Genomic DNA, 27,931 nt, shown 5'->3' with positions numbered 1-27,931 from the left:
CATTATCCAAAATATTGGGATGTGTTAATTTAAATTCATTTAGAGCAGGCCCCTTACAAAAGGTTTGATTTTGTGTTGAAATTGCATTAAGTGTTGGGGTGGGCACTGCTAACACACACTCCTTTACAACACAAGTGTCCAGGATTTCTTTCATCAGGATTCACCAGAAAATGACTGAAAAATAAATGGACTTGATATAACCCCCAAGATCTGGTAGAGGTTTAAAACTCTGCAGGTGGCTGCACAGTCAGTGAGGACAACTTCCTGGGTTAAGGCATTTGTGCTAGAGAGCATTTTCAGAGTTAAAAAGTTAACTCAGGTTTTCTGCAGTTAACTAAGAAAAAGCTGAAATTCTTCTCACCTACTCCTAGGAGAGATAAGAAGTTAACAGTGCAGATTTTCTGGAGTCTCTAGGAGTTAATAAGAAATTATAGGATATAATTTCCCCATCTTTCAGCTACAGAAATGGAACTTTATTTTAATTACTTGCACTGAGTGAAATTGTATTTAGACCTGTTTGAAATTATTTAGGCTTACCTAGCACAACTGAAGCTGAACTTCTTTCAGGCATTGCAAAATAAAGCAAAAATAGAATTTACAAGGATTATTAATCTTCCCTTCAAACTCATTACTTAAAATATGGAGAAAAAAAATGTTGAAATTATGCCTCTCCTGCTAAAGTACTTCATAAGAGAATTCAAATGAAGACAACTCTCAAGCCAAGAATAATTGAACTGCTTGCTATTTTAACAGCCTGCACAAACTATAGATATTAATTTAAGACACTGTGAAATCAACAGATCCATTTTTCCCTGTATTTTTTTGTTGCTTGAGCCATTAAGAACCAGTACTGAAGGAATTATCTGCAAAACTATCCCAGTTATGTCCACTCAAACTCCATATTTATTAAAATACTAACTATGGAGACCCTGAAAAAAATAGAAATTATGTCTTTAAATAGAATCCAGAAATGCAGTTCCATATACAGCTGCACATTCTCGAGTGTGCTGTCTGCACAAAAACATACTTTTTATAATAATTCAATAAATTCAAGAGCAAACCAATCACATAGACCTTTCCTTTCAAATTCTGCATATAACATCGTATTTTTTGCTTTGGTAAAATACAAATAAGGGGAAAATCTGGGTAAAGAAAGCACAGTAAATAACATGGGTATATCATACCTTTTTCAAGAAATACGAGCTGAAATGTAAGGCATCCCCAAAGCATTTTTTGCATATGCAAGGAATGCAGTTCTTTGTAAACAAAAGCTTGAGGAAAGCAATACTGAAGCCAAAGAATATTCCCTAGGATCCTTCCGATGATCCCAAAACCAAGAGCAACTCTCCTAGGGTAAGTGTTCTGTGGAAAAAAAAGAATCCAATCCTTTGTCTTCCCATGCATTTAGAATCACGTGCTAGATTGGTTCGCCTTGAAGATCTCCCGATTAAGAGTGATGCACAAGTTGATTCTCAGGGCTGTGAGCTTGTCTGCAGTCTATTTTTCTGGTACATCACTTTCTATAGATTTCCTGGCAGCATTTTTATGGCCTCTGGAGGCTTGCACAGTATTCCCACTGGTAACACTACCCAGTGCCTGGGTCTGACAGGCAGCGACAAGAAGTGTTTTAGAAAAACTAGACTGCTGTTTGTGATGACCTAAATCCTCACCTGTTGCAGCAACTGGTCTCTTTCTGCCAGATTCTTCACTAATAGGAGGCTGAAAATAAACATGGGCAACCTGTTAGATGCTGTTCTGTCACACCAGGCCTTTCCAAAAAGGATCAAAAAGGAGAAGAGTGTTCTGTAATCAGACATTGACTTAGGACTTGTCATCTGAGTTATTCACAGGTCACTGATGATGTTCAAAAGCTTTTCTGGCCATTGAGCAGGACACATTAGGGACTTTAAACAGTCTTATAGAATTAATTTAATCATCATGACCCAAATGGTTGCCACAACTCCCAGAAACTGGAGGGTTTCAGAGGGTGTTGGTAATGGAGTGCACTGTAACAGAGTTATGAAAAGCACAGGAGCACTGTACCCTGGCATCACAGAAGTTAAGGATCTGCCATTCTACAGGAAGGACACACTGAATTTGACAGATAAATTCTCAGCAAGAACAGTGCCTGTCACAGCTCATAAAGACATTAATGCCAGTTGGGCATTAATTATTTTGCCAAATTCTTAAAAGGTACAGAAGTCATCAGTCCTACCAGATGACAAATGAGCTACATTCTTCTACTTATTTCATTACACAATGAAAATGGATCAGCATTTTTTATATTGTAGCCACCACATCTCAGCACCATACTTTGGTTCAAATACCAATACATAGAATAAAACTTAATTTTTCATGTTATTTTCTTAAATCATGCATTTTCTAGTCATTGACAGGATCTGCAAACCTGCCTTTTTGTGAAATAAAGTACTGTTCTCAGCTTACTCTGCAATAATATTCACACACACCAAGTATTTATTTAAAATAGGTACTGAACTTACATCCACTCTGAAGTCCTCAAGCCTCTTAAAGTTACTAAGGTATTCCTGCAGTTTGGGGTCAATGGCTGGGGTCTTGTGCTGAGCATATTTCAGATAAGCCCAAAATTTTTCCAGTCCATATAGCTGACCTAGTAACGGAAAAGAACAACTGTACCAATTTACAAAGGTCATATGTAATTAAAAACTTAATTATTCACTGGTAACTATGTGCTTACGTGAGCCATATGATAAAAGGAACAAGAACAGAAGCTGCTCTTGGGTTAGTTAACAAGTCAGTGCCAAAGAACTGGGATTATGTCCCAGCTGAAGTTATCCCAGAGTGAGCAATAACTGGCCTATGATAATTACCAGCTTCATAGTCTCTCTTTGTTTCTTCTTGGAAATCCTTAAATATCTCTTGCCTGAATTTCTTTTCTAGGCCATAGCTGTAAAATCTAAACAAGCATTCCAATCCATACCTGTAACAGAACAGAGAGGTATGAAAATCTTGCACATAAGCTCCTCATTCCTCAGAAGGATTCAAGTTTTCAGTTTTCCCCTTCTCATAAAGAACATTTCCTTTTCACAATCAACCTATTGTTCTGAAACACCTTTACAAATAATTGAGGCTGGCTTAGGAAAATGAGGTTTGTCTCACTGTTTCAACTTCTGGACAACAGATGCCCTACACATGTAGAAAATGACAGCTGGGAACACCTTCTGGTCTGCATTCACTTGCTGCCTCCTTAGTCCCCTTAAAAGCCTTCTGAAGCTTCTCCTGGTAAATGCATTCTTGGATGAGCACAAAGCATGAGGAAAGCTCAGAAGAGAGACACAAGGTATTATTCAAGCCATCTTTGCTCCCTAGGGACTATCACTGCAGTCTTGGGTAACTTATCCAAATTTGAGGATTTCCACAGCCTTTCCTCACTTAGCATTCAAAGTGTTGGGATAAAAGAAACAAGAGGTGGGGGAACTGGGTGAAAGGACAGGAATAATAACAAAGAGCTCAAGGAGCAGTGGTAATTTCTTCTGTGATTATTTTTCTGGTATTTTTGGAAGGAAAGAAGCAGTCTGAAAAATTGAATGAGGTGAAGAATGTCTCCACCTATGGAAGGAAGCCTCTTACAAGCATTAGCAAGCATGGAGCTGACTTGTCACAGTCAACAGGTTAAAGGATTTTGTAGGATTCAAGACTAATCACACGTCAGGAAATGCTGCACCTTTAGCTATTTCTCTGCAAAGTACAAATAAACACAGATTTTTTTGTATTAAAATCACATATAGGCTACTTTAAAGATTTACAAAGACTCAAAGCCAATATGAAAAATGTTCACTTCAGGTGTACATAAATTTCATAGTCATTAAAATAAATGGCAAGACCTCAATAGTTTCTAACTGCCAGGAAAAAGGGAATACCTGTAGTGTTCTTTTGCATCATCTAGAGCAAGTTGCTTGAATTCTTCATACATTTTCTTGTTGAAGTGATCTCTCAAAAAAAAGGACCAGAAACGAAAAAGTGTGTTCATTTCTTGGGACTGACCAATTCCCAACCGTTTCCTCTCTGGAAGAAACAAACAAACAAAAAGTTGTTTTGTATTTTCAGCAGAATATTTTCAAGTGCTTTTCCATTAGTAATACACACACAAGACCTTCCTCAGTCAAGCAAGTTGAAATTTGAGGGTAATTTTTTGGTCACAGAATGTAAAAATTAAATGGAAAGCGGAATTCACAAAACAGAAGCATCAAATAAAGGTTTTTTTGCTTTCCCAAGATATATGAAGGATTTGTAAACAATGTGGGGAAAAAATGGAGTCAGGTTAACACCTGGTAACTCCTACCTAAAACTTTACAAAGTGCTTGCAGTTAGCATCTTACCCATTAGACACCTTCGGCGGTATTTGTGGTACACCTGCTGAGTGAAGCCATTTTCCTTTAACAGTTCATGAGAAGGATGCTGAAATTTTGGAAGAGAATTTGGGGTACAGCCATAACCTCCTGCCAGTGGAGCTCCTTCTGAAGGCGAAGCATTGGAACTGCTGCAGGAAAAGAAAGTAAAAAAAAAAGTAAAATTTCTATGCCACAAACAGGGCTTTTCTCCTGAATCACTTTTCAGCCATTCTGCTCTGAGCAGGAGCTGTGATAACAGCACAGTCACCTGATGACCAACAGAATGCACACCTGGGGTCCCAGACATCTGGGATTCTATGCTAAAAAAACAGGTAGCTTTGGATTATTATGATAATTAAACATTACTGTAACACCTGATTTGAGATGAGTACTAAAAGACAAAATCACTGAAGTGAACACCAGTGCCTCAAGCAGTATTACTGCTACTGTGTCATGGCTCAACAAACAACACTGAGAGACTTCCAGACAGGCTTGCATTCTACAGTTTTGTCTTTTGTGATTGCTCTTTCCTTACTTCCACTGTATTTATAAAAAAAAATTACCTCACAGAGGAAGTTCTTGACCTGTGGTCTCTGGAATCCATCACCCAACCAACATGACATTCTAAGGGAGGGTTTGTACTGTGTCTTGTTTTTCTTTTTCTTGGAGTCTAAGGAAGTAAATGAAGTATTTATTTCCCTATTTTAGTTGCACTCATTTTCTGCCTCTTAAAACAAAGTTTAAGGATATTATATTCTATCTAGCACATTATGAAGTCACAACTATAAAACACCAGTGTCATAACCTAAAGATTAATCTTACGTAACAAAACAAAAGTCTTTAGACATTGCACTTTTTCAGCAAGGATTTTTAAGAAATGCTAGAGAAAAGTTGGAAACCGTTTTGTAGAAATAAAAAAGAATGAATTCAGTAAATACTTTTAAGATAGACAATTAAAATGTACAAGTGTTTCATCTTTTGCCTTTTCCTTCTTGTGAAACTGTATGCACGGACACGAGTTTTCTAGGATTTTTCAAAAAATATTACATTTTCTCACTTACCTTCATGTCAATAGCTCGTGCTTCTTTAACAACAGGGTAGAACCTGGGTGTTTTGTTTGGATCCTGTAACCTGGGGGTGCGAGGTGTCCTCAGGGTGAAACCAGGGTGAACACAGGGGGGATCAGGAACTGCTGTTGGCAGTGACCGAGCCACTGCTGTGGTTGGAGGTACCTCAGTACTCATAGAATTACAAGCCAGCTCATCTGCTAAGTCTGCAGGCAGAAAGGAGAAAACATTCATTTTCTAAGGAAACCTAAAATTTCAAAACCTAAGCTCCCCTCATGTTTTAAAGGACTGTTTCATTTCAAGCAAACTGCATCACCCCCAAAGGATAATCCAACCAACAAAAGCACTTGGCCTAGCAGCAGCACAAACTGCTCCAAATTATGAAATAATGTTTCAAGGATGTCTTTGCTGGAAAATTCAAACCCACTCCTCTCTTACCTCCTTGTTCTTCTGTATTTACACTAGCAAAGTGACAGAAAATAAACACTGGTGAAACTGTAAGCACATTCATGCTTTCCAGTGAGGTGGTTTTCTTCAACTATAAAGATGCTTTTAGCAGGTATCATAGTAAACAATAACAACATCCTGCTGGATCAGAAATACCTCTAAAGACAAGGTTTGGACACTGTGACTGCTCAGTACAGTTATGATACAAATAGAAAATTCTTCCAGTCTCACTTTGTTCCATATCCATTTCCCACAAAAATACTGGTTTCTAGAAAATGTTTCACATGTCACTAGCTATTACTTCACATATTGTAAATTAAAGTTACACAAGAGGCACCTGGTTTTGGTGCATGGTGACAATGAAACAGAGCATGGACTATTGGTGCTCATACATATCCTCAACAGGATGAGTACTGGCTTCTTCTAACTCCATGGAAACCACACTACTGATGAACAGTTGAGAATGTGAAAAATTTACAAAGGAAAAGCTCCTCAAAGTGCTCACTGAACAAAAATCAACACTACATAGGTAGAGTTAAAACAATATTACCCAGATTCTACCAACAAACACATTCCTTACCTTTCCGTAACCCTGGAGGTCCTGGAGGAACTTCTTGAGTTGGATCAGCAATTTGTTCTGGTGCAAGATTATCAAATTCTTCCTTACTAATGAGATTTAGCTTCTTAAAATTCTCAATCTCTTGCTGAATTAGAGAAAGCAAATTGTAAACACAAATGTCTTGCAGCATCTGAAATCACTCAGCTAACTCAGAGCAAACAGCACACTGTTTGTGAAAAATCATGTTTAAATCACTGTCAAGAGTGTAAAAACAGCAGAAAAGAAAAAAAATCTCGTTGTGTGCTGTTTCTCACTGTCCTCATCCAGTCTGCTACTCTTCTGGGTCCGTTTGATATGTAATAAAAACTTCATATTCTGCATTCTACCTTTATTCTCAACATATTTTCCTCTTTGTTACCTCTTCTTTGTACTCACATGATCCATGTGTCCTTTAAGCTACCTTCACCCCACAAACCACCTTTATACATAAAGATCCTTCCCCTCAGCACTTCATGGTTGGTTAACTTTGTTAACTTTGTTGTTAACTTGGTGTTTCTGCACACAAAATATCTGCAGTGATACAGTGCAATTGCCTACAGATATACCACTCTCTGGCCTCACTCACACAGCAAAAAGGGTTTCTTAATAAACCAAGAGCAGATTAACAGGAGTGCAGCATGCCATACTGACCCCTGCCTATGTAGTGCTGAAGTTCAACTCTTCTGTAATTCTATGGCTACTTAGTATATTAAAAAAAATTAACAATTACAAAAATAGAGCAAAGCTGACAATCTAGAGAAGTTTTGAAAGCCTCAAAAGGCAGGATGCCACATACAGGCTAGGAAATAAAAATATTTCTTTAATAAAATAAGATGTGCAATCCAAATTTTCATTTGTTTGCAGATCTAACAAGCTACAAAGAAAACAGAACCTTAATGTGAAACTGCTTTAACATTAATGTATTATTACCTTCCTCTCAGTATCTCACTCAGAAACACTCCCCTTTCCCTTAGGACAAATGTTATAAAACAAGCTAATTCACAGAGCAAGAAAGCAAAATGTTAAAAATAGTTCTAAAAAATATTCATTCAAAGATTTTCAGTCAAATATGTGACAAGAAAAACCTGCTGGTTTTGCATTCAGCTGCTTACAATAAACAGAAAGAAGTATGAGCAGACAAAGTGTAGTGATTTACAGCTGTGTACCAGACAGCTGAAATTAATTCTGGAACTATTTGGACAGAAATGGCTTTCAAGTCAAAAATAAAATTAAAACCCAACAAGTTACCTTCATCATAGTGTCATTTGCACTCTGCACCATCCACAGATCCTGCTCATAGTAGTACAAACCATCATTAATAACTTTAGCAAGTTCTGATGTAATTTTTGCACGGACCACGTGGTTGCCAGTACGATCTCCACCAGAATGTTTCCTCATATATGGTGGTGTCTGTGTTACAATCAAAATCTTGTTTACATCCTGATCATCAATTTCATAATCAGAATCACTGTCTGACCAATCGGTGAATTTACTCTTCTGACTCTGCATTTGTTCCATCTCTTCATCAAACAAAAAATCAAGTTCTTCTTGCTCTTGTTCCTCTGGAGGTGGGGGTGGTTGTTGTTGATCTGGTGTTTGTTCAGGTGTAGGAACACTTCCCTAAGTCAAAAGAAGGTGATGCATTTTATATTTGATTAGGATAAAGCTTATCCAAATAGGAGATAAATAGAACATGACAGAACATTTTCAGCAAACTCATGTATGGGACTTAGAAACAATATGGCCACTTTCAGATATTTATTGACTAAATCACTGTTCTAAATAATTTACCATAAGATTTTAGGACAATTATCAATGCACATTACAATACATTTTTCAATAATCAACAGGTACAACTGTCCCTCAGCAGAAAAAAAAACCCACAACATCATTTCCTTTTCATTTTAGTGAGATTTGGATCAGAATTTTAAATATAGCTGTTATTCTAGGTCGGGTAGCATAAGTATGCACAGTAAGTGCTGCATTATCAAGATTCACATATGTTAACAAGTGAAAAACCTTGTTTTACAGTATACTCTGGAAGCTGACAAGTTTGCACTTGTTCATTTAAACATAACTGAATGATTTTTTATCTTACCTTTTTTTTCACCGTGGATGCACGATGTCTCTTTTTCACTTCTATCCAGGGTTCAGAGTCCAAATCAGGCAAACTTGTAGACAATCCTTTGGACATAGTCTGAAAATTACTCCTTTCAGTGTTTTCCTTTGGACTCAGTGGGCTTCCCATTCTTGGAGAACTTGGTGCAGACTCTAGCAGTGAAAATAGTTCAGTTACTGTTACAGGTTGTTTTCTTGTTGTTTTCTGTTTGTTTCACTAATCTTTTAGCCACAGTTACCATTTTTCTACCTTTCTGGCTAAATGTAACCCTGATCAGCAGAATTTTTTTTCATTTTTAGGAGATAGCTTCTCAAATTTCACTCAGCATTTTAGAAGATTGATTCTAGTAACTTATTGAAGTAGAAAGCTTCAAGAAGTCAGAAAGATATTATGTGTTATTCACAAACCAAAACGAGCATCCTTAGGGACATGTTTTCTCCACACCATCCACTGTCTCTATGGATGGCTGCCTAACCCAGTCTTCATTCTTCCTATTTAATTCCAGCCAACAATTTGTTAAAATAGTTCCTTGCCAAGAGTTGTCAGAGAACAAAGCCTTCTCCCTACTAATAATGTGAATGAGATTCCTCATACAAAACCAGGATGCACCAATTTAAGATTTACTTTTCTGCTGTCATCAAAATGGAGCAGATTTCATGACTAACAAGATTACTATTTCTTTTACTAATAGAAAAGGACTGTAGTCCATCATGCTGTACTCTGGAGAATGGCCACAGCCATAACAACATGAGACATTTTGATCAACCTCACGTCAGCTGTGTCAGCCATGGGACATGGTAGCTGCAAGGCTGACAGGCATATCAGCTCAATAAAGAGCTACCAAATGTACAACTCCTGTTATGAAATGAGGACCAAGAGGCAAACTTCCTAAGCTAGACAGTCAGTCCTAAACTTATGTTTCTATACAATAAATCCTTTACCAGTATGTGAGCCAAAAACTTGGCCTGGTATGAATTCTGGGCAATTGATGAGCCGAGAAAAGTCAGTGGGTGGCAGACTGCATGGAGGAGGACCTGGAATTGGCCACTTTTCTGGATCAACTCTTTTTCTTATCCTCTGATCCACAGTTTCAACTTCTGTACTGTCCTTCAGAGCCTGTGTGACAAGCATATTATAATTTGTAAAACTTTACATACTGGGCGCCAGCCAGAAAAGAACCCCACAAACTTTGCATCTCACAACATCTTTATAAAATCCTTCTCGTTGAAAACAGATTTTCTTTCTCAACTTCACAGCACTGACTTTATATGGCAGTAAAAAATTCACTAAGCCACTTCCTACGTGCATACTTCTGAATTATTTTACCTCCAAAATGAGTGCAGCATTTGTAGTCAGAGCTTGCATCCGACGGAAGCTCGCAATCAATGAGACAGGAAGAAATCCTTGCTGGTCCATCTTTCTCCTCAGGAAGAAGTCTCTTTCCAAATTTTCTGTGCTGAAATAATACTCACTGCAGAAAGAAACATATAAATATGAGGCTACTGCAGGTTAAAGAAAATCCTAAAACAGCAACTTGGAGATTCCTCGTTCAAGTCTTTCATTAAAATCAGAGCCTAGTGTGTTGTCAATAAAATGCTTTTTTTAACAGGTATGTAATTAAAAGCAAGACTCACAGAACAGCACACACACTCAACATGTTAACAGACCTACAATCCAGCACAGTACACAGGGGTATAAATCAAAGCCTTGTTACAATTGCATATATGAACTGCAACAGGAAAAAAAAGCTATGCTCATGTTTTCTTTCACCCATCCCGTCCTTTATTACTTACATGCACAGAAGGGCTCAACATTCTCTTAGCCTCCATATAGATGAAGGACAACTACTGCTTACAGGCAGGGCATTAATATTTCCCACACAGCAGTATCAGTGCACCTTCATCCTGAACTGTATCTCTGCTTTGCTCAGTTTCCAGTACATTAGAAGGTTTAAGTATCCTATCTGAGTGCTGAGGCACACACATGTACTCTGAACCATTACTTCAAGCATGCTTGTGGGAAGATGAGAAAACAAAAAGAGTAATGACTTATTTGTTGTGAAACTGTACCCAAAAGGCACAACAGCTCATGGAGAAAGGGAAAGTCTGAAAGAAGAGATGATGTTTAGTGGATAAAGAGAAGCAGGACAAGGACCATTTCAGGAATCTGACAATACCACAGAACAAGAGATGAGGGATAAAGAAACAGCAAAAGGACAAATCTTCTGAAACAATGAATCTGCTCCATGAAATGATCAGGGTGTCAGGATGTGTTAGACTTGGTCAAGAGAAGTAAGGATTTCAAATCATGATCTGTCACACAAAGCAAGAGAACAAGAAAACATCCTATGAAAAATAACAGAAAAAAAACCCCCAATTTAATCATGACTACTAAAATCTAGGCCTTTTGCAGAGTTAACACATCATACCATGATTCTGCATGTTACATCCAAGGAATACTACTCCTCATCAGATTCAGGAAAATGTAGGTAGTGAAATATTTAATGTAGAGCAATTAAAATTCTATACCACAAGAATAGAGGTAGTGCAAAAATAAAACAAGAGAGCATTAAAATGCTGAGAAAAAACCCCACCCACTCACATGCAAATATAAATGAAGTTAGAATTCTAATTCTAACTATAAAATGCTAAGCATCTTTACTGAATTTGGGTCAAGGCAGAGATTCCCAAGAGGAGAGGACTCTGATGCTATCAATGACCCAAGGAGAACTCTGATACAATTTCTTTCTCTAATTTTTGGCAGCTAAAGAAAACTGAAGCAAAAGCTCTCTTTATAAAAGACAGAATGAACACAGAGTCTCAAAGTTGGACAATAAGACATACAACAAATGAAAACACTGCCATTAAATCAGAGCAAACAGAGAAGAGAATAAGGCTTTCAGACAATTAAGATCTTACTCAGAGCTAAATAAACCGATCAGTGAAGCAACTGTGCACAAAGAGAAGGATTCTTTCAAGAATAAACTATTTACTGCTCTGAACTGCTAGGTATCTATTCCCCTCCCAGCCTAGGAGATAAGCAAGCACAAAAGCCATAACCAACATTTTACTAATGTTACCTTTACAGTCATACAGTAAAGGTAAAATCTTGTAACGATTCACCTAGTTAAAAACTCCACAAGCAGAAATGGACAATGACTGAACTTGACTCAAACTGCCTCACTTGATGTCCATCACTCTAGAAAAAGGAATGTGAAAGACCATTAATGATAAATGAAGACAATGTACAAGTTTGCTTCAAGTAGAGGGAAAAACCTGAACACACACATGCCCTCTCCAGCTTTTCTTTTCTTTTTTTATTCTCCACAGAGTCCCTTCACTTATTCTTGAACTAACACAGACTTGGACACGTGTCTGAAATTTAACTTATTTCTTTGTTTTTTGAAGAAAGAGGACTTGAAATAGACTTCTACTGTACACTGTAGACTGAGGAGTTGCTAAGCACTGGAATTTTTCAGGCTGACAACTTCAGCCTGTAATTAAAAACATTAATGATATTTTTGTATGTAATGCAAATATTAGCATCTCTTTACATCAAGCTGGTTTTTGGGTTAAGCATAAACTGCTTAATAGCAGGGTATTTCCTGCTGAAATTACATACCAACTCAGTTGAACAGTCTCTAGGGATTTTCCCTATTAAGCAGGGAATGTTTTAAAATTGGTCAGTTCACTAGGATTCAAATCAATATCACTTCTCTACTATATTCTGATTTATCTTGGACTCTGTAAGGAACCCTGAGAACTAACAGTGCTGTGTAGCTTTACTCAGCATATATGTTCTTCTTGGATATAGTTATTTAATATTTTGTAACTAAATTGTGAAAGGCAGACAAAGTCAACTCCATTTAGAAGCCAATAAAAGGTAACTGATGAGTAAGATCTGTTTCCCATAATTTTCAATGTGATAAAAGAAGTGAACAGAATAAAAAAAACACCTTTTAATCTTTTCCTCTAAGGAGCATAAAAAAATAGTGAAGTTCTGTTCTAAACCTGTTCAAGAACCTCCCTCTCTCTCCTGGAAAGCAAGCTCCACAATCCAACTGCCTTAGGAGTTCATATCAGACAAGCAACCAAAGGCTCTGGTTAGCCAGCCCTGCCATGTCTTCTACTGACACCTGCCAACCCCTCATTGCTAAAATAAAATACAAATATAACCAGAAGTCAGATGTGACCAATGCTTTAACTGACATTTTTCTCAGCAGAGGGGGGACATCATCATGTCCTACCTTAGAAGGTCTGGATTGGATTCTACACTGCATGCCCAGAAATCTGGCCAACAGTCTGTGCTCCTCCCTCACTTGTCTGAGGACAGTGCAGGCCGATTATCCTGACATGGGGGTACATGTCCACTGTCAGGTCTCATAAGGGCCTGGCAGCAAGAGTAACAAAAAAGACTGCAATAGAAGTTTTGAAGTTGATAGCCACATGTCAGATACTTTCTGCCCTCTAAAGAGGCTTTTTTTCGTCCTTTTTGCGTCAACTGTAACAAAAGAAGCGAGAATAAAATAAGCAAATTGCTTTATGGGATACAAGGGCAATCCAAAACCACCACAAAGGCATCGCAGAGAAATGCCGTTGCAAGTTTAGAAGATGAAATTTCTGCCAGTGGTGGAAACTGTCTCTTTAAAATGAACTAGTTGTTTCCAGGCCCTTTTTGACTTGTCTCCTGGTGATAATCAGTCTTCCAGATGGTTTCTCATTGCCTAATGGTGTACACGAGAAAGTAAACAGTTCAGATTATTGAAAAATCAAGTACCATTGCAAAACTACTCTCTTTCAGTTAAATGTTTCAGGTGAAACACTCTGAAAACATCAAACTAACAAGACTTCTCAGTGAAATTGAGAGCAGTAAGGGAAAGGTCTAGCTTCATCATCACCCAAGAAGAGCTTTATAGGCAAACAGACCAACAGTACTCAAAAGCACAAGCTCAGAGACATCCATATCTCAATTACATGACAACATAAAAGGAGGGCCATGTACCATAAATAAAGCAGGTATACGAGTTAGAGCCAGACTACAGCACAAGATGCAGAACAGCTTCCTCAGAATTCCTCCCCATCACTTAAGTTTTTCCACCCCACCAGTGAAGAACTTCAAACTGACACTTCTTAATGGTCAAAAGTTAAACTGAAATGCCTTCACCTCCATCTTTATATGGATAGTCAGGATTAAACACTGTTTGAAATAAGTTATTTCATCTTAACTAGGTCGCTAAAAATATTTGTACATTAAACAATCTACTCACATTTGATGTTTTATATATTCTTTGAGAAGTGTTTCATCCACAGAATACATTTGCACTCCTGTTCCATCACCATAGTAATACATTATGCTAGCATTAAGCTCAGGTTGAAACACTTGATCAGTTCCTTCACCATACAGTTCTTGATAACCAACTGAATACTCAAAGTTCACTTCAAAATAAAGGAGAACACAAAAAGAAGATGAAAAATATTATGTCCAGCCCACAAATAATTTAAGTCATGAGACACACTGCTATTTTGCTGTTGTTTTCCAGTATCTGTTTTTTTAAAGACTCAAGCCACATCATGTAATTTACAGGATATGTTTTTCAAGACAATTCTTAATTCATGTGCAATCAATAACATTATAAACGTATTTTTTAAAATTTTGCTAAGCATCAACTTCTTTGCATACTTCTGGGGTTTCCTCTGCCTCGTCCTCTTCCTCTGCCTCTACCTCTTCCTCTGCCCCTGGAGGATCCTCGGATGCTGCCACCCTCACTTCTCACACTGCACACTTCATCATGATCCTCTCTCTTTTCTCTGTCACGACGCCAGTCTTCAAGAGAAGAAAGCATAAAACTTGCAATCATAATTAAATATGATTAAATAACTAAGAATTTATGTGAGAATTTATGTTATTTATGTTTACTCTGGCTTTACACGACTATAAAAATACATGCTGCTCTGATTCAGAGCACCAGCACACACTATAAAGATAGACTGCTTCCAAACTCAGTTACTCAGAAGAGTCAGTGATTGAGACATTACAGCTCTGATTGATTTGTGCAGGAGTTAATAATAAAAAAAAATAATTATAAATGTGCCAGCAAGCTTGTAAACTGAATTTTTAGAAACTTGGGATTTCTTTAGAATTTAGACAATTCAACAGTTTAGAATTTCTTAAGCTACAGTACAAGTTATTTAATTTTTGTTGCTTATAGGCACATAGTACCACTAGGTTTTACTGAGTGTAGGCAAAGTCAAGTTTCAACATAAGCTGCCAATTTAATGCCCCCCCAGATAACATTATACTTTATTTACCACAAGTAGAAAGCCTCAGCTATTGAGAGCTACTCACTTCTTGTCTCATTCCGTCGGTTGTTATGAGATATCAACTTGTTTGTGTCCAGAGCAAACCTTGAGCTGGTTCTAGAGCCTGGTCTTTCTTGACTGTCTGACCTTATGTCATCCAAGTGAAGTGGCACCCATTTCTGCTTGTTACCTTGAAAAGTTTATGCATCTTGATTATTAATCAAGTTAATACTCTGGATTTTAGCACCACTTTGGGTTTCAGCTCCTAAGAAGGTTCTAGAGAATTATGCTTGAAGAACTAGCAGCAGTTAATTTCAAAGTATAAAACCTGGAAGAAGCATAGTAAGATATGGCTAATAATTAATAATAATAATTGTAGTAAACAAGAATTTCTCAATCTGAAAGGTAACCACACCTCAACTTTAAATCTATGAAGTTCAATTATTTTGTTAAATGAATTTTTAGATCTAAGCTCCATTACCAAGATTTTACAGCTTTTTCATCAAGTCATTCAACTGGAATTAATGTAACAGTATCAAAGGTCACTTTTTGCATCATACATAGTGCCCAGACTGACCTTTTTTCCTTTGATTATTTGTTTGAGCTTCATCTTCACTAATATTATCTCCTGGACCATCTGGCTTGGTCTCCAGGTTGTCCTTGATTCCATTATTGGTTTTTTGATCAGATTTCTCCTCCTTTTCTCTTCTATTTATTGGCTTCTTACTGTGGCTTACAGTCTTACACTGCAAGAGATACCAGTAATTATTTCTGACAGCACAGCTGCTGATAGCAAAAGGTATTATGTTTCCTTTACCCATTGTTTTACAAAACATCAGAGCATGATTGAAAATACCAACATTTTTGGACACAGCTACAGAGGTTCTCTGCACTGTATCTCACGTGTTACAACAGCAGCCCCTGAAAATTAGGAATTATTGCACAGTGAAGCTGAACACACTCTTCACTAACAGCATTTTTGAGTTATTAGACTATAGCAAACAAAGAGGCATCTTGAATTCACACCTTAGCAACTGGCAGGTGTATTGATGATGGGGAAGCTTATAGAGACTTTTTAAAATTAAAAAAACAGAAAAACAAGGATCTCATATAAATCCTAAACCATGAGGGGACATATGCCCACAATGAAGTATTCTACCTGGAACATGAGCAACTGGATAAGCACTAATTTATTGGCATATAATCTAGTCAGGTTTTAAAGATCCTTTCAACAATTTTTAAGATTTTTCTTTTAATCCTGCAGAATAAGCTACTGGAGGAGGAAAATTCTACCTAGCAATAACTACAGTGCTGTGTCAGATCTACAGACATCCACAGATTTGACCTCCAATGCTCAAAGCCTCATTAGACACCTGACAACGTTTTGTTGCTGACATAAACAAAGTTCTGGTAATCAGCTGAGGGAGAGAGTATCGGAAGCAGAGGTTGCAGGACAAATGATTCAAGCCAGACTACCTTAAGATACTTTTTATTAAAGTCTTAATTTGGACACATTCACAGCACAGAGCAGTATACTGAATTATTGACAAAATTTCTGCTGAAACTGCAACACTTTCTGAGGGAAATGGTAAAAAAAAAACCAGAGAAGTCAACATGATTTTTAAAAATAATAAATACTGAGGGGTAAGTAAGTAGGAATACTTACTTCATTGTTTGCTATTTCACTTGGTGTTGGCCAGTTTGTTATATCACCAAAATCACCACCCTGTAAAGATGACAAACAATTTATACTACTTCCTAGATTTCATCCCTTTTCACACATGGAAGTTGTCAGTAATGACTCAGATGGCCAGACTACCCCTTTGAGCAGAAGTGTTAGAAGAAGCTGAGAAACACAGCAGAAATAAACACACACGTTTTGAAAACAGTCTTATCAATTATAGAAACAACTGCTCATTGCAGCTACAACCAAATCAAAGTCCAGTACTTCTTAGCTTGTCATTAGTTTATCTGTTTAAAGAATGCACTCATGGAGAATAGGGTAAGTGGGCACATCCAAAACAGACAGCAAGCAAGCAAGCAGAATTTTCTACAGTATAAACCAAACATATTATACATCTTGTACTATATTATACATTGATTACATGTGTATCAAGTCATTATACATATTATATTGTCTACATATTATAAAACAAAGAGGACTTATGACTTTTAAGCCCATAGGAAACAAGTGTCAGATTAAATGTTGTTTTACACATAGCTTCCTGTGTGACTTAAAGGTATCTGCTACTTTTTAGCTTTTGCAAGACCTTTTGTTGCAGCTATTTGTTGACCAAAAAAAGGGTGGCTGCACTAAATTTTAAGAAGTTTTTCAATAAAAGGATTGTCTCCTGGTGTGTTAGCTATAATTCTGTAACAGCACAGGAAGCACACACACTACATAATACACAAAGAATTCTAAAACCAAAACACCATCACTTGTGCTCAAGTGATATTTCTTTGCTGTCCCTTCACATTTTTATATAATTCCATTGGGTTATTTATAAAGAACTGTCCCTTTCCTTATCCCTCACAAATACACCACTTTAACATCTAACTAAAAATTGCTTCCATCTTCACTTTTCTGCCACCAGAATTCACCATCACCATGGCAGAACATAACACAGCTAGAACTTGAAAATCCCTTGCTATCTTTTGAATTTTAGTAGTATCAGCCACTTAACCATACTGAATATTTACAGCCAGAAACACTCCACTGAAACCGTTTCATTTCCCTACCATATATCATCAGCTGAGTTTAATTCCAGTTAGATGAACTGAGATTTCTAACCCAATCAGTCCAGTAACTCATACGTGTCCTTCTGACAGATACACACCTTGCTGCATTTCCTCGTCCTGGGTTTTGCTGCTTTTATAACTTTAGTGGAATTTTGTAGTTCTGAAAAGGAAGAAAAATATTTAAAGATGAAGAATTAGACTGCACTTTACAAGAGTAAGGACAGAACACTTACACAACTCTTTTCATCTGCCTATCATGCTACATCAAAGTCTTTTTAAGACCTTGGTACTGAAGTCAATGAACATTTCCAAAGAGTAATGAACATTACACAACACTGAAAAACTCACATTCATAATGAGGGTAAATAAACTTGAAAACTAGTGTACAGAATATTATTTTTAACACAGAATATAAGGATACTAGGTGTACAGGATACTATATAACACAGCACACAGCTGTAAGATCAAAGCTATCTGGAAACACTGGTATTTTAACCTAAGTAGTAGCAAAGAAAACAAGCCCCTGCAACACATCAGCAAAGTCATCCATTAGAAGCTATGTTTAAAAGACAGAATTCATTTACAAACTCCATCATCAGGCAAGCACAGAAAAAACAGAGAAGCAATTACATATTCACAAATTCTTAGTAATATTCCTGTACAAGAAATTACTGAAATGCCAACAAAACTTTAGCCATATTTCTCATAACTAAGCTGAAGCAATGAAAAAGAAAAGGTGAAAAATACTACTATAAAAGTACTATAAAAACACTACTATAAGTACTATAAAAACACTACTATAAAAGCTACATTAAGACTAGTAGATTTTAATGTCCAAATTCCACAACAGGTATGTTTATGAAAAACAGACATTTGCAATGAAGCCAACACATGTTTTCAGAACCACACTGAGCCAAGACCTAAACTTCGTATCAATCATCCCATCTGATTTTCTGAGCATGAGTCAATTATACTTCAACCTGTAATATCTGCAAGGAATTAATATAATGCTTGGAAATAATTCACTCATACGTATGACAAGGTTATTAGGCCTAATGATCTCAGATCAGTAACCTCCATTAAAAAAAAAAGTATTTACATTTACTACATCTTTTAATACATGTGCTTAATAAACCCTCTGGACATAAATCACATTGTCTTATCCTGTGCAATTTTCCCCTGCCCATCCCTATTTTTTTTGCATTGTGAATTCAGGAGGGGAAAAAAAAGCATTAATATCAAGCAATTTTTCTTGGAGACTAGAACTGAGACAGAGGAAAATATCTCAACTTCTGTTAGACCCTGGCCCTGGTCTCCCAGGACACATTTTGCTGTAGAAAAGCAGGCAAAACCTCTCCTTGAAGCCTCCTATTCAGTGTTTTATTCCAAGAGAAGCTTGAAACATCGACCATGACTGAAATCACTCGTGGATTGTTATTTCATAGAGGGATAACATCACCTCCTCAAGCCTTATCTCTTTCACATCCAGTGACTAATCTTCCTTATCACAGCTTCACACTGGGAACCCCACCCTCGTGCCACAGTGACTCTGAACACCCTCTGTCTGGTTCCTGGAATACCCTCTGAACGTTAGAACCATGAACTCATCTATACTCCATGTTCCACCACAAATTGCATTAATGTTGCTGTACACAACTTGCACCTCACACAAGAGCTGTGAATTCAGGGAATCCTGACTCACCTGTGACCTTCACCACACCACTAGTTTTGGGGTTTTTTTTCCCCTCCTATGGATCTGCTTTATAGAACAGAGATGAAACACACACACACACACACAGTGCCTCTTTCTTGCCATCCAGACTCAGTTAACTTTAGACTGATGGCTTTCAGAAATAGGCAGGGGATGTACAATGCTAATTTTTACCTGTCATTCAATAGTAAACTAATTGCCCTTTGCAAAACAAGCCAAACAGCTGTGGAGGTGGAGCAGCAAACAAATTTTCTCCACTAAAACTGCCAATTATCTGTTCAGGTAAACTGACTGGCCATGGTGTTTGTGCTCCAGCAGTCTGCATACAGGCACCTCTTATTAGCTGTCCCATTACCTTCCTGAAGCCTTTTTCCATCTCACAGCACTTTTACTTAAATTGCCACTGAAGGACTGCTCTGCCAGAACTTCTACTCTGTGTCACCAGGGTGTAGAACAAGGCATAAAAAAATAAAAGACTTGATGTTGCTGCACTATCTTAGTCATGGAATATTATTCCAGGCAGCAGGAGAAGCTATCTGGATCAAGCAGAACGAGACCCAACTCATTTAATAGAATCCTTCTTATCTGTATGCAGTAATGTAAGACTTGGAAGATACATTTGCACACTAAATGAAAAGAAAATTAATATTAGGCAACACACTGTCTAGCTGATGATGCCCCTTCTGAACTCACAGGCACAAGATCTCACCACACCCTGTAGTTCCCCCCCTGAAAACAACTCCACAGAGTTTCTTGCCCTCCATAAAGAGCCACACTCAAAACCAAATTTAACTGATCTTTCCTGACCACCTTTCTGGGGCTTATCATGTGGGAGCTGGATTTTAGTGTGAAGCATGAAAGGCAAGATAAAGGACAAGCTAGGGGGTGGGGAGAGAAAGGGTGTGAAGAGTAAAAGAACAGAATGTCAGATCACTTAAAGGTTTTACCCAGGTCACATCTGTTACCTCGTTATGAACAAAGCCTGAAGCCACTGTCCAGGCAAAACTCACTGTAGTGTGTCTCAATAAAAGCTCAATGCTTAACATCACTCCAGTCTTTGGTTTCAACATCCCATAACACTGCTGAATACCCAAAAACGGCCTCTTCAGTACATCATTCCAGCAGCACCCAACAAGCCCTTGCAAATAAACTATTTCAATCCCCATTAATTCCAAACTAACTGCATTAAAACAGTTTATTGAGTCACATGCTGCAAAGTAATCTGCAGCATGCAGCGTTGACAAAAAAATTCAGTTATCTTCAATTACTTTACTTGCTGGGTTTCAGATGAGTTCTGAGGGGGCCTGGGGGGGAAATAAAATCAAGGATGAGGAGGTTTAACTGCAAATTATCACCTTCAATCACTGTATTCCATCCAGTGAAGATGATGTCCATGTGTAAACAAATCAGTTTTCAGAGTCATTTTTATTACAGTTCTTCCAGGACTCTTTATACACTACACCCTAACATGAGATATTTTCTGCTGAAAGACATGGATGTACAAAGAGGCCCAAGTGCAGTACCCCAATATATTTGGGACAACAGTTCTGAAAAATGAAAGGTGAATTTTGGAACTGATAATTTGGAACTACTAACAGCAATCCTCTGGGACAACAGTAACAAAAAATAAAAAACCAGACTGGATGATGTGCAGAGACTAAGAAAAGCAAAGTTTGTGTCAATTATACTTTTGTAGAAAAACCACCAAAGTACCACTGATCACAAGACAAATTACATTTTCAGTAGAAGCACTTCAGAATGGAAAGTTCTACAAATAACCAGGCAAGTAATTTTTTCCTAACAGAAAGGGAGGGATGGTATTGTCAATTTCTGCTGAAAGCAGTCTATTAATAAAACGTGAAACATATTCTAATTTTGATAGAAACACAGTTTATGCTCTAAGGATTCCTAGACAATATTCAGGCTTTATTTTTACTTGGACTGCACATTTATTTCCTTCAGTGAAGAAACAACATTGCATAAATACCAGAAGTGCTTCAGGGGGCAGCTGAAATGACCTAGTAAAACAGATCTCCAAAACTTTAGTGGAACATGTTTGATTCACTTGTGCATTTTCCTTCCAATGCTCAGTTTGAAACTTCACAGCATAATCCATTTTTGAACAAGGTAAGCTATGTTAAAATCTATTTTTTTAAGAAATAAAGGTGAAAGTCTTTCAAACATGACAAAGCAACCCCTTGGAGTATGTTGTAATTTAAATCCAGAACATGGATTTAGATCCAAGTTTCTAGGAAATGGAAACAACAGTCACTTCCCACAACAGTATTAGCATTTCATATCAAACTACATTGGACTGACCTTCTTCACACTATTTAAACAACTGACCAAGACAGCAAATTATGACACCTGTGACCTCCCATATAGTTACATTCAAAACCATACAGTTTTTCAACACAACAAGCAATAAGGAAAAAATCCCCAGTACATGACTGATAATAATTGCACTATTTTTTCCCCTTACGTTTCACTCCTCATCTCTTTTTTAATAGCTTCTTAATAGAAAGCTGCTGCCTTTGACTCAATTTCTACAAAAGCTTTCATGGTCTATAAGGATGCTCGAGCACAGCAACACAGTTCTGTGTCTTAGACTCTAAGCAGAAGGGTGGATTTCTCTCTCATAACAGGTTTCCAGCTTAGAAACAAAAAAGCCAAACAAACCTACCATACAAAATTACACATATGGTGTTATACACAACTAAAATATAGACAGCAGGTTTGTAAAGATAATGGTTTATTTCCTTCAGGCCTGAGGTATTGCCAATGTCTTCTGATAATTCTTAAAATAACTTCTAAAAGCTGCTATTCAAACAGTTAATCCACAAGAACTAATTATAACATCTGCCTTAGATACACCAAAAAAAAATTGATAATCAGATCATTTATCCATTTACTAATCAAATGCCTGCTACTCCTATTAACATACCTTTACTAAATTGTACTTCTACAGCCTGCTTGCTAACAGACCAAACCAGGTTAATTTATACAACAGCATTACAGTGCTACCACAGTATCAGGTAAAAGGTGTTCTTTGATGCCCAGAAATAAGCACAATGAAGAAAGACATCCTGAGCACAATATAAAAGACTGAAACATGCAGTGATTTTAATTAAATACATTATTCAAGCACACTAGTGAGCAAACCCACTTCAACCACTTAAAACAGCACGTTTTGCTTCATTGAATACTTCAATAAATTTCATGGACAATTTTTAAATAATTATCTAATGAATTATTAGAGATCCCCATCAGCTATACAAATCAGACGGAGACTAAAGAACCTGTCAGTGATTCCTTTTTGCAAGCTCACAAAAAGGGCAGCACTTCAGGTTGCAAACTAAGAGGTGGGAGAACTTTCGTAATAAATTATTTCAGTGACTCAGTCCAGGAAAATTATTTATGTGCAGGAAGGGTAAGTAGCTTCTGCTGTGAGAGCCCAGCTCCAGGAGGAGCTGAGGAAAGCAAGACTCAGGGGAAAGACAAGGAATACAGGATGAAGGCTGGGTTGTTGCACAGCTTCAGCAGGGACACATCTTCTTGGCTCAATTTAAAAAAAAGCTGAGCTTGTTACCTTGTAAAAATTATCTACAAGATTACAAAGGACTTCGTCCTTGCCACTGCTCCTCTCCTCTTACTCATCGAGCTTCAACCAGCAGAACTGAGGACTTGCTAACATATATTGGCTGGATGCTGCAAGGGAAGGTGAGAGGAGGAAGCACCTTTCATCACTTGACAGCCTGTGCTAAACCTACCTCACTGCATTCTGAAACCCTCAGATCAGACAAGCCTATTAATCTTGCTAGCAATTTCATACTGCTACAATGAGTATACTTTCTCCATGAGTAAAATGCAGACTAGGAAGTAAAAGTAGCTGTAGAATTCTGCAATTGTTCCATTTAAAAGATAAGTTTAATAAAAGACTTACTCAGAAGCAATGAAATGTGGAAAAAATCAAATATATTTGCATTAGGTGTTTGGTTTACTATAGAACATGACTAAAACCTCCCAACATACCTAAGACAAAAAATACTTTAGAAATGTCATAGTAACAACAATTTAACTGAATCCTTTCACCAAGAATTTAAAGCCTTTCACGTTGCTTTTTTTCTTCTAGTGTTGGGTGACCTAAACCATTTCTTTCAGTAACTAGAGTCATGTTGGACTCTATTGCAAACTAATACCACACTAAATTGAAAGTCCAAAGATGACAGACCAAGGTCAATTTTTCTCAAGTGTGTAACTATCACTAAACATACCATATGTGCACATCTCAGGAAACTTTAACAAATTAAGCCAGGATCAACAAGTCAAACAGGATTCAGTCACTACTTTGATGTGAGATTCTTCTATGTTTTATTATCCTCTTTACAGAGTTCTACATTCCATCCCAGCAGTATTTCTGTTCATCTGCTTATTATTTCACATGACTAATTTCCATACTACTAAGGGCCTAGTTCATTAGGGCCTAGTGTGACTGGCTCTGCTTTGTCCACACAAAATTAGTTACTTCAAAATACATCCCTCGTTGCAGAGGGAGGCACAGGGCAATTCCTTCCTTCAACCAGCCAGGAAAGATCAGCTGCTTTGCCTTTTCCATAAGACTGGTGTCCTTCGTGGCATTTTCAGTGGAGGCCAAACCAAAACACACCCCCTGCTATGTGCTCTACACCCCTGCCATTCCCAGCAACAGTGCCTCCCAGATCTGTTCTGTTTTACACCTGGCACTGCAAATTATGTCCTGCTACAACTACTTGTTTAATACTAATTTGATAAAGGGCAAGCACAAATTTTATATATAATAAGTTCTCTGAAATTATCACACTGGGGACATAATGTACACAGTGTATTAACTCACTGCTTCCTTTCTCCTCCTTCCTTCAACAACTGTGTTTTATCTTAAGTGGAAAAGTAAACTTCACAGAAGGGGAAGCACAAGGTGCTAACAGTAACAAAACGAGCTTTCCCAATGCCTCTCATGCACCATCTTTATTACTGCACAGCCAGGCAAGAGTGACAAGCTCCCTTTCATCCATGGACAAGACCACAAGCTGCTGCAGAGTGAGATGGACTGCAGAAGCTACACATTAATAGGTATTTATGAGTGCGTCAGTACACACCAACAAAACAATTGAGATGATAAAGGTGACTGTATGCATTGCCAAAAGGTTTGATCTTCAGCTAAGCAGAGATTTTGTGGTCTGGGGAACTCCTGTGTCTGCATGACCTGTACACTTGAAACTATAAATTATATATTTCTCTTTATGAAGGAAGTACATTCTTAATTCAAGGATAAAAGTGACTGTGAGATCACAGGAAGATTTGTCAGGTGCCTTCAGGAACAAGTGCTGAGACTGAAATGTTCTGGAAGCACAGGTTGAAATACGCATTTTGAGGTCAGCAATTTACTCCCAGCCAAAAACAATACTCCAAGAAGCTGCTCACTTCTAGGAAATCTTTGCTAGCCTAAGCATAAAACCTGGCTATTTCAAGTCAAGTCTTCGATGACCAGTTTTGTAAAGCCATCTGCCTGTTTGGTTGTTATGGAGCCTATAAAGCAGCCTTTTTCTTATGTGTAGTGGTTAAAGGCCAGAAAATTACACCCCATCTACTCTCCTTCCCTCTACTTCCACATGAACAGTCTGAATCACGAGAGCAAACAAACTGACTACTTTTGTTAGCATTTAAACCCCCACAATCCAAACCTTCTGGAAAGTAAAACCAGCTAACGGATCGTACAAAAGGGCCTTACTCTATAATTAGGCAAAAAAGACATGCGGTAAAGCGAACAGCATTCGGTAATATTTCTAAAGAAAAGCAAAGCGAGACGAGCAGCTTTCTAACCCTATTTGCCAGTCCCAGAACCCAGGGCCATGCGGGGCTCGTCGGAGGTCACACCCCCTCCTCCACCAGGCCGGTGGTGACCATTTGCCCGGGATCCTGCAGCCGGCACAGCCGTTCGCTCCCCCGAGTCCCGTCCCCGTGTCCCCGCATGCCCCCTCCGCCGCCCGGAGCCGGGGGAAGGCGGAGACCGGACCCCACCTCCCCTCGCACGCTTCCCTCCTCTGCCCATGTATGTCAAAAACCCGGAGCACCCGTGCTCGGCTCCGCCGGGGCCGCACGGCTCGGCTGCCCGACCCGCACCGGGGCCCTGTCCTTACTCGAGCACACGCGGCGAAACACGCGCGTTCCGTTCCGAAAAAAACAAGCGAACCAATCCACCGACCCCCTCCCTCCAATAAACCTCACCGAAACAGCCACAATACACCCAAAGAAACCGAAAATAAAACCAAAATCCCCCAACCCACCCCCACCACCCGGCCGGCGCCCGTCCCACGGGCCCCACACCCCGTTCCCGGCCTGCCCGTCGCACCTGGGTCCTGCGGGCCGAGCGGCCCGTCCGCCGCGGGAGGGGAAAGGCTGCTCCCCGCCGGGCCGCGCCTCCTCCACGGATTCTCCTTGGGCGGCGGGGCTTCCACCGCCGGCCCCCGCCGCCAGTCGCCCTCCTCCGAGGCCTCCTCACCGCGAGAGGTGCCGGGCTCTGTCCGCCGGGGCTCCTCCGACTCCCGGGGCCGGCTGACCGCCGAGTCGCTGCCTCCTCGTCCTCCCTCGGCACCCCCCCAGCCCCGCCGCTCGGCGGGCGCCGCCGACACCTGCGCCGCGGACATGCCCGGCCGCCCGCCGCGAGGGGCCGCCGGCAGGGACGGCCGCGGGGCAGCCAAGGCGGGGGCCCCGCCTCCTCCTCCCCTCACTACCGCTCCGCCGGACGGGGATACGGGAGATTCCCCGTCACCTCCCCCGGACGGGCCGGGCCGCAGCGCCGCTTTCTCTCTCTCTCTCTCTCCTTTTCCCCTTCAGCCGCTCATTCAGCTGCCGCCTCCCGCACCGCAGCCCCCGCTCCCAGCAGCCGCAAGGGGGGAGGGAAGCAGCGGGGGAGGGAGGCAGAGCGAACCGCCGCCTCCCGCCGGCCCTGCCCGCCCGGAGGGGAGGGGGGGGTGCTCCGGCGGCCGCCGGCGTAGCAGGGAGGCGGCGGGGCGGGGCCTGGGGCACTCCGGTGCGTTATGACCTCACCAAGGCCGCGGCCCAGCGCGGCGCCGCCGCGTCCTCCCCGCCCCGATCCGCGGAAGCGGCGGCTCCGTGGGCTCCCCTGCGACACACGTGCTGGAGGAGAGCTGGCAGCCAGGCAGCAGCGTTAAAACTGTTAAAAAATTTTATATCAGCGGCTCGGGCAGCTCGGGTAGTACCGTACCGCGTCCTGACCTTGCGTTAACTAAAGAGACTCCAAAGAAAAATAAAAACGTCTACAACCGAAGTTGTAGAAGAGTGGTGAGCGGGCAATCACCAACAAGTGTCCAGAACCCAGCCCAGTTAGCACACAAACTCAGAACTCAGGAGAAAAAAAAACGACAAAAAACCCACACAAACCAAACAAATCACCCAAGAGCTGGTTTAAAGTAAAGGCTCGGCTTGAAAACCTCATCAGAATCAGTGACAATATATGTATAAATGTCTAATATCGTCTATTCAATACTGGCTTCTCCAGTGGAAGGCCAAAATGAAACAGGTGGAGAGAGGAACAGCAGAGAATTCAGCAGCAGTTACTCTCCTGCTCTCCATTTACAGACATACCCACTTATAGATGGTCTAAGCTCCCTGGACATTTTGTTTCCATTGGTCTTTCTAAAATGAGTGTCTCCAAACACAGAAAATGAAAACGTTTTGCTGGACTTCAGCACTTCCTAGCACAGCCTAGAGACGGTGCTCACTGGGTAGTGAGTTCCAGCAGCAAGGGAATCACACATCATTCAAGCATTGCAACAAGACAGGTACCTTCACTATCACACCAAGTCTCCTCTACCTTTCTACCTGCTGCCAAAGACCTCACAGAAATCATCTTGCATATGTCATACTACCTGTTCAAAACAATTTTCACCTCTTTTATTTGGATTCCCAAATAAAAGCAGAGGTTAGAGTGGTATGAAAGTAGAGAGGCCCTACCTAAGTCACTGAGAAGGGGATTAACCTCCCGTTTCCTCTTTTTCTCCTAAAAGTATTAGAAGACAAGGAAGCAGACGTGCAGGCCAGCTGGGACTTAGGAATACTGAAGTACTGCAGCACAGGAACCTGAATAAATCAGGAAAAAAAACAGGAAACTGAGTAAGGGGCAAAATAACAGTAAAGTTGACCAATAATGTGGCAGCTTGAGAAAGTTCTGTGTATACTTGGGTTTTTTAACAGTGTGGTAGTAGAAGGCTTATGGTGTACCTTATTGGATGGGCTGGGCCTGAAGATTTAAAGCTGAATATAAAAAGGTTTACAGTTGCCTAAGACTCATTCTTACCTCTTAGGTAACCTTGTATCATTCCTCATTCCTGTAGGGCAAGGCAGGCTCCCTTGGCAAAACTCAACAGTACTTTTTCCTTTAAGAGCAGAGTGTTTAAAATACTTGTGTTTGAAGAGCAGGCTGATTTACACTACATGAAACCAAGAGAATAACACTCGTTACAAACCACTTCACATTTTACAGCTAATATTTTATGCTGTGTAGAAGCATCCAAGGCACCAG

General features: G+C 39.5%; 1 protein-coding gene across 6 annotated transcripts; it reads right to left on the bottom strand.

The window, feature by feature from the left end:
* Positions 1-658: 658 nt before the first annotated feature.
* Positions 659-26,033, bottom strand: LARP1B (La ribonucleoprotein domain family member 1B). 6 transcript variants are annotated; one of them, XM_030450863.1, is made up of 20 exons: positions 25,739-25,977; positions 17,738-17,799; positions 16,567-16,626; positions 15,478-15,646; positions 14,947-15,090; positions 14,269-14,424; positions 13,868-14,036; positions 9,928-10,072; positions 9,543-9,717; positions 8,581-8,753; positions 7,731-8,102; positions 6,465-6,588; positions 5,432-5,643; positions 4,934-5,040; positions 4,359-4,519; positions 3,900-4,044; positions 2,850-2,959; positions 2,502-2,629; positions 1,671-1,719; positions 659-1,362 (listed from the first exon to the last, which is right to left on the bottom strand). In XM_030450863.1, the coding sequence occupies exons 6-20, from the start codon at positions 14,276-14,278 to the stop codon at positions 1,349-1,351; spliced, it is 2,094 nt and encodes a 697-aa protein (XP_030306723.1). In that variant the 5' UTR covers positions 14,279-14,424; positions 14,947-15,090; positions 15,478-15,646; positions 16,567-16,626; positions 17,738-17,799; positions 25,739-25,977; the 3' UTR covers positions 659-1,348. The 6 variants fall into 6 exon arrangements, with proteins under 6 accessions (XP_030306723.1, XP_030306726.1, XP_030306721.1 ...); XM_030450866.1 differs by having other exon boundaries at positions 659-1,719; positions 14,281-14,424; positions 25,739-26,033; XM_030450861.1 differs by having other exon boundaries at positions 659-1,719.
* Between the last annotated feature and the right edge of the window lie 1,898 nt (positions 26,034-27,931).

This window comes from Calypte anna, chromosome 4B, assembly GCF_003957555.1.
Source record: "Calypte anna isolate BGI_N300 chromosome 4B, bCalAnn1_v1.p, whole genome shotgun sequence".
Taxonomy (NCBI): domain Eukaryota; kingdom Metazoa; phylum Chordata; class Aves; order Apodiformes; family Trochilidae; genus Calypte; species Calypte anna.
Note: the sequence above shows the minus strand (reverse complement) of the source record. Positions and strands in the feature narration are given on the sequence as shown.